Consider the following 7,500-nt stretch of genomic DNA (forward strand, 5'->3'; position numbering starts at 1 on the left):
ACTTATAAATGAGAGAGAGAGAGAGAGAGAGAGAGAGAGAGAGAGACAGAGAGAGACAGAGAGAGAGAGAGAGAGAAAGAGAGAGAGAGAGAGAGAGAGAGAGAGAGAGAGAGAGAGAGAGAGAGAGTACCTGTTGTACTGACTGATAGACGTTATAACCAGGGATGGACTCCAGTTTGTCGAGCGTTCCGCCTGTGTGCGCCAGACCTCTGCCACTTATCATGGGTACCTATGGACACAGCTTCTGATAGTTAGACACACAGACACACACACAAACACACACAGAAACACACACACACACAGGTGGATCCAGGCAGGTACCTTACAGCCGCAGGCAGCCAGAGCAGGAGCCAGCACCAGGCTGATCTTGTCCCCCACTCCACCCGTCGAGTGTTTATCCACCATTAGCCCCGCCCACTCTGCCGGCCATGACAACACTTCCCCTGACAGCATCATCTCCTTCGTCAGTGCGTGAGTCTCCTCCGCTACCATTCCCTGCAGCCAGATTGCCATCAGCATGGCTCCTATACACACACACACACACACACACACGCACGCACGCACGCACTCACACACACACGCGCGCGCACACACATGCACACACACACACGCACACACCCACATGCACGCACACACCCACATGCACGCACACACCCACATGCACACACACACACATCAGATCAGCATTTCAACTGTAGAGTGCAGGTTTTGGCCTGAGCTTGACTATTGATACTCATTCTAAAGTGTGTGGGGGTCTTCCTCTCTGCAGACCTATGGTCTACCATCTGCCTTATCTGGCATCTCACCCACTGTGACTCTGTGACCTACCTGCACGTAGCTCAATGGTGTGTGTGTGTGTGTGTGTGTGTGTGTGCGTCTGTGTGGACGTGTTTAACTATTCTTGTGGGGACTATTTCTAGGGGGTTTAGGGTTAAGGTTAGAATTAGTGTTAGGGTTAGAATTAAGTTAAATATTAAGGTTAGGAGCTAGGGTTAGTTGTAGGGTTAGGGTTAGGAGCTAGGGTTAGGTTTAGGGTTAGGATAAAGTTTAGGTTTTTGGGTTAGGGTTAGGTTTAGGGTTAAGGTTAGGGTTAGGGTAAGAGTACGTGTTAGGATTAGGGTTAGGTTTAGGGTTAGGGGTTAGGGAAAATAGGATTTTGAATGGGACTGAATTGTATGTCCCCACAAGGTTAGCTGTACAAGACTGTGTGTGTGTGTGTGTGTGTGTGTGTGTGTGTGTGTGTGTGTGTGTGTGTGTGTGTGTGTGTGTGTGTGTGTGTGTGTGTGTGTGTGTGTGTGTGTGTGTGTGTACCAATCTGACTCTCTTGGATGGTCTTGTCCTTGACACCCTGTACGAAGTCTCGGATCTCCCCAGCGCTCAGCTGTTCACCGTTCCGTTTCTTGCGGATGTGCTCGGGGAAAGTGGCTGTGCTCTGCTCCTGGTTCGCCATCCCTGCAGCTGACTGATACACAGCGGACTGACACACAGCTGCATGTGACAAGTAGGAGAGGAAAGTACACGAGGGATTGTTTTAAATCACTAAACTATTGTGTGTGTGTGTATGTTTCAACAGAATCTGCGGAATGAATACACTCCTGATCTCGCGTAAATAGAGTTCACTCTCATAACTGCCACGTTGCGTTCCTTCTCTCCCTTTGCTTGTGGACTTCAATGTACAACACATCAGCTGTATGTGACCAGGCAAAAAAAAAAATCCAAGCCAAACCTCTACAAAAAACCTACATCTTTGTTACCATATTAGCTAAAGTAACGGCACACATCGTCAGCATAGTTAATAGAACTAACGCGTTAGTAAACCTGCTACAATCATGCAGTAACGTTAGTGTAACAGTCAGTTAACAGTTACACAAGTGGGCCCCAGTGGCAATAAATTAGTAAAACCAAAATCTTACCTTGACTTAGAAGAGTTCTAGTGTTGTGTTGGAAAGTATGTTTGAGCAGGGCGTTTCTGTTGGCTGAACTAGCCAGCTGTATTTGCCAGAAAAACGAAACTGAAAAAAATATATATAATATTAAAAACAATAATAATCTCTCTTTCTTGATCTATGTCTCTCTTGCTTCTCCTTAATTTTGGAAGAAATTAATTTGTTCAAAACTGTTCAACTATTGTCTTTCTCTCTCAGAGTCAACTGCCCATATCATGGATTTCTCACTTTTCCTGTCGGGTCGTGATAGGTCTCATTTCTGCCATCTAGTGGACATTTTGCACTGTTGCCCTCAGCTATGTTTGGACCGTTATTGTCCACGTTTGCAGTGATCTAGTGTACTATGGAAATAGATGTCTCTCCTATTCTTGGCACTTTGCCCAGTCATATTTAATGTTAGAACTTCCTTTCTAGGCGTTCTGATGATTCTAGCTTTGAGTTAAATGTGTTGATAACATATCTACAGTATTTCAATTTTTTATGTGTATACTATTGCTTACTAGGTGTTGTCCAATGAATTCTGTAACCACTCCCTCTTCAAATCAGGGCTGATTGGAAAAAGCTGTTCAAAAGAGGACATTGTATTATCATTTCTTTGTACTTCCTGAGGAAGGCCATGCAGAGGAAATGCGTCTGAGTTTTAAAACATTATTTTCATTGAACAAAGGAAACAAAGCCATACAAATAAAGGCATTTTAATTAATTGTATGAAGAGTGCCTTGGTCCTCCTTTCTTTTTGATGACCAATTTACCCCTTTTACCAAAGAGCACCTTCTGTCTACCAAATTCTACTATTGTGTTCCTCAGCAGTGCTTCCCTTCCCCCTCTTCTATTCTACATGTGTCTGTTAAGGTTTTCAAAACTTCAGAGTTTCCTACCTGCACCAGAACGCTGCTCCTGAACACTGTCGTGTCTTCCAACCTTGAGGACAACCCGGCCAAATACCCCTCTCTGTCTGTCTGGATGGATGGACTAGTGGCCAATGGGTGTGAGTGGTGGAGTGAGTCATTTTGTCATTAACTACTACAGTGGTCACAACCCACCACGAGTCAGAAAGGGAAACAGTCATTTTGACATAAAAATATCTGACCCTACCACATCCCCTCATCCCAATACCCTCACCCCTCCCCTTACCCTCACTCTTCTTCTTACCCTCACCCCTCCCCTTACCCTCACCCCCTTCACATCAAACCTATAATCCAGTATATTAACTCTATCCATTATCATCTATCTATACCTGTCTTCCTCTACCTGTACCCTCCCTGATCCATACATCTGACCCTGGTCTATACCTGTCTTCCTCTACCTGTACCCTCCCTGATCCATACATCTGACCCTGGTCTATACCTGTCTTCCTCTACCTGTACCCTCCCTGATCCTTACATCTGACCCTGGTATATACCTGTCTTCCTCTACCTGTACCCTCCCTGATCCTTACATCTGACCCTGGTCTTTACCTGTCTTCCTCTACCTGTACCCTCCCTGATCCTTACATCTGACCCTGGTCTATACCTGTCTTCCTCTACCTGTACCCTCCCTGATCCTTACATCTGACCCTGGTCTATACCTGTCTTCCTCTGAAAGCACTGAACTGAGCATTTAGAGTTAGAGCAATTCCAGTGGCGGCTGGTGGGAGGAGCTACAGGAGGACGGCTCATTGTAATGGCTGGAATGGAATAGATGGAATGGTATCAAACATATGGAAACCATGTTTGACTCCGTTCCAATTATTCCATTCCAGCCATTACAATGAGCCCATCCTCCCATTGATCCTCCCACCAAACTCCACTGAGCAATTCAATGTTAGCGCCCAAAGTGTCTTCAGTCATACAGAAACACTCTGGTCCTGGTTAGCGGTGGTAGGAATAGTTTGGTCCGAAGCCGGCCTGGTGTTGGTCATCAGAGTAGATTTGTCTTGGTTCAGGAAGGCAATGAATTGTTCCGGGTAGGCGAGGTTTGTATGTGCGTAGGGCTGGTTTGGTTCAGGATAGGCATGGTTTTGGTCAGGGTAGTCAGGGTCATCAAGATAGTCAGGGTTTTGTTCACAATGGTCCTCAGAGCAAATCAGATGACTACCATTTCTCAGCTTGGCTTTCTGACCAACAGGCTGGTATAGATACACAGCCACTATAAACTGGAGGACATGTTTAACATTAACAACAACAACAAACTGGAAAACCTGTCAATCAAGACAAATGTGAACAGCTGAATAATGTGTGTGTGTCTGTGTTCATGTGGCAGTGTGTGTGTGTGTCTGTGTGTGTATGTGTCTGTGTGTTACCTGAATGTTTAGCAGGACATTCTAACCAAGTGAGAGAGACTTTGTCATTTCTTCAAACGATCATCTTTATTTAATAAGAATTGCAATAATGAAGCTGGTCGACCCCACAGTCTTGAGTGTAAGGCCGAGAGCTCAATGATACAGAAAAAACAGAGGTCCTATATAGCAGACCTAAAAAGGCTTAGTCAGGGCTGGTTCCACCCCTCCCATGCAGATCGGGGCATCATAAGCTACCTTGGGTTCATCTTGTGGTAATGTTCACTGAGTGTTGTTTCCCCGTACCCTGGCTTAGTTCCTCAGAAGCAAAGATGATTAGAAACAAATAGGGGTTTATTCTACTTCTCAGGCTATCTCTATCTCGGCTCACACCATGTCCTTGACGATACCCACAGACCAGCTGCAGGGAGCTAGAGGGGAACCATCCCTTTACAGAAGCACAGCATTTGTAGTTATGGAAATCTCTTTCTATTGTTAAGCATATAATTCAACAATCAATATTCAACAAAGCAGGTAAATATTTAATGTTTCCCTTACAGTTTCCACACATCTAAGTTCCTGTAGATTGTTAAAACAGGACGTCACATACTGCAGTTGCACCCAAACGGCTCTTATCTGTATGCCCAGACCCATGACTAATTCACACAAGAGAAGCATATACTAAAATATAACATTGGATAATTCTCCAAGTAAAACAGCATAGTATGTTCAATTAAACAACATGGTAGGTAACTCAATAATTTCCTCCATAATGGTTACATAAGACAGGTTATTAAGGCAAACACTAAAGTAGGGTGGTTGGTCGGGGTGGATGAGTGGGCGTATAACACAAACTTCTAGCAACGCCAAGGTTGCGTGTTTGAATCTCATCACAGAAAACTTTAGCATTTTAGCTAATTAGCAATATTGTAACTACTTTATAGCTACGTTGGAACTACTGATCAAATTAGCTAACCCTTCCCCTAACCCTTTTAGCTAACCCTTCCACTAACCTTAACCCCTAGAGCTAGTTAGCGTTAGCCACCTAGCTGTTAGCAACAACAAATTGTAATTCGTGACATATAATACGTTTAACAAATTTCAAACATATCGTACGAATTGTAATTCGTAACATATCATTCAGAATGGATAATGGACATCCACAAATTAAGATACCATACGAAACGTAACATATCATAGTTAATGGAGTGTTTTGGTTTAATATACGCACAAAATAATACGAAATGCTCTGAGACCATGTTGAGAAAACCAGGCACAGTTCATCACCCGTCTAACACCATCCCTACAGTGAAGCGCGGTGGCAGCATCATGCTATGGGGATGCTTTTCAGCGGCAGGGACTGGGAGACTGGCAAGGATAGAGGGAACAATGAATGGATCCAAATACAGGCAAATCCTTGATAATGACCTGCTTCAGAGTGCAAACAACTTTAGACTGAGGCAACGATTTACGTTCCAACAGAACAATGACCCCAAACATACAGGCAAAGCAATGCTGGAATGACTTCAGAACAAGAATGTGAAAGTCCTTGAGTGGCCCAGCCAATGCCCAGACTTGAACCCATTGAAAATCTGTGGAATGAAGGACTTGACTTGACTTGCTGTTTTTTTAACAGATTTAACAGAGCTTGAGAACAGAACAGAGCTTGAGAAAAGGAAGAATGGGAGGAAACCCCAAATCCAGATGTGCAACGCTGATACAGACAAACCCAAGACGACGCAAATCTGTAATCGCTGCCAAAGGTGCCTCTACAAAGTATTGACTCAGGGGTGTGAATACTTATGTAAATTTGATTTCTGTATTTCATTTTCAATACATTTTTATATTGATTGAGATGTAGCCTACATTGGGCTTTTATGATATCCTTCACAAATCAAATCAAACTAAATTGTATTTATCACTGTCACGGGCGTCTGAAGAAGAGGACCAAGGTGCAGCGTGGTGAGCGTACATACTTTTAATAGTAGATGTCGCCAACAAAACAATAAACAATACCAAAACAAACCGTGAAGCTTAAGGCAATGTGCCATCAAACAAAGTTAAATTCCCACAAAGACAGGTGGGAAAAAGGGCTACCTAAGTATGGTTCTCAATCAGAGACAACGATAGACAGCTGCCTCTGATTGAGAACCACACCTGGCCAAACACATAGAAATAGAAATAAAGAAACTAGAATGCCCACCCTAGTCACACCCTGGCCTAACCAAAATAGAGAATAAAAGCCTCTCTATGGCCAGGGCGTGACAGTCACATACACATATTTAGTAGATATGTGAGTGAGTAGTGAAATGCTTGTGTTCCCAGCTCCAACAGTGCAGTAATATCTCCTTTCTTTCTGTGCCACCAAATGTTTGCATAATATTGAAGTTACCAGGTTGTTAGGGCCATACTGGCCAAACATTTTGCTCTTATATTTATATTGTAATAGAGATGTGTGGACATGTGTATTCATATTTAGAAGCAACGTGGAAAGCAGTATCGTTGTTGTTTTGGAAGAATCTGTTGAGTTCATGCTGAGACAAACCAAAAAGGAAAATCCCCACACACACTAATGAAACTGTCAGTGAAACTGATATAACACAGTCAGCTGTCAATCAACATTTGTCTTGGCTTACTGTGTGTGTTTCTGGATAACAGTCCTGGATGAACTTTGACCTTCATGACAGGTGTGGTGGAAATTCTACCTTTAACTAATAATGAGGAGAGACAAAATCAATAATCAATCAAGGTATTACTTTTATTAAAATTCCTATTATAATATGGAGGCTGGTCGCCCCGCCCACACAGGTGAGATGGAGTGAGAGCCTCCTGTACACAGAGTACAGGAGCGTTTATATAGTCAAGCTACCCCATGCAAGCATCTGCAAAATACGTGACCCAATGTATGTGTATGTGTGTGAGTGAGGGGGGGACAACAGGGTGAAAATGTTTCCTCAGTATGTCGCAACTGAGTGAGGACAATATGGGCCAGGATGACAAGAAGTCACTCCTGACATACTTCCTCTAACAGTAGCTCAACGGTTCCCCCCAAGTTGGGCAAGCTAGCGCCTTTGACTGTCGGCCCAGATGATGTATGGTCGTCCTGGTCACACACACACACACACACACATGAATCTTTCGCCCAGAAACAGGCTCCAGACAGAACAATAGCTCAATCATTGGTGTGCAGGATATAACATTTACTCTGTCTCCAGTTAACTGAAGAGGAACCAGTCAGTTTCTGTCAAGACTTGGCTAAGCTCCCAGACATCCTGGGGTCATTCTACACACCCAGAA

General features: G+C 43.7%; 2 protein-coding genes across 8 annotated transcripts in view; both read right to left on the reverse strand.

The window, feature by feature from the left end:
- Nucleotides 1-2,954, reverse strand: part of tymp (thymidine phosphorylase) — a 7,590-nt gene extending 4,636 nt beyond the window's left edge. The window contains exons 1-6 of one of the 3 annotated variants that reach the window (XM_071331901.1): nt 2,825-2,902; nt 2,447-2,508; nt 1,914-2,012; nt 1,312-1,488; nt 318-524; nt 131-225 (exon numbers count right to left, since the gene is read on the reverse strand). In XM_071331901.1, coding sequence (XP_071188002.1) covers nt 131-225; nt 318-524; nt 1,312-1,450 — 441 coding nt within the window. In that variant the 5' untranslated portion in view covers nt 1,451-1,488; nt 1,914-2,012; nt 2,447-2,508; nt 2,825-2,902. Of the gene's footprint in view, nt 1-130; nt 226-317; nt 525-1,311; nt 1,489-1,913; nt 2,013-2,446; nt 2,509-2,824 lie in introns of all 3 variants that reach the window. The other 2 variants (XM_071331902.1, XM_071331903.1) reach the window with 2 other exon arrangements.
- LOC139533662 (thymidine phosphorylase-like) overlaps nt 1-7,500 on the reverse strand; it is an 18,612-nt gene that overhangs the window by 4,636 nt on the left and 6,476 nt on the right. For 4 of the 5 annotated variants that reach the window (XM_071331897.1, XM_071331899.1, XM_071331900.1 and 1 more), the window contains one exon: nt 4,275-7,500. This exon is cut by the window's right edge and continues 495 nt beyond it. The gene's annotated coding sequence lies outside the window, so the exon portion shown is untranslated. Of the gene's footprint in view, nt 1-4,274 lie in introns of those variants that run through there. The other variant, XR_011666838.1, reaches the window with a different exon arrangement.

The sequence above is a fragment of the Salvelinus alpinus genome, chromosome 11, assembly GCF_045679555.1.
Source record: "Salvelinus alpinus chromosome 11, SLU_Salpinus.1, whole genome shotgun sequence".
Classification (NCBI taxonomy): Eukaryota; Metazoa; Chordata; class Actinopteri; order Salmoniformes; family Salmonidae; genus Salvelinus; species Salvelinus alpinus.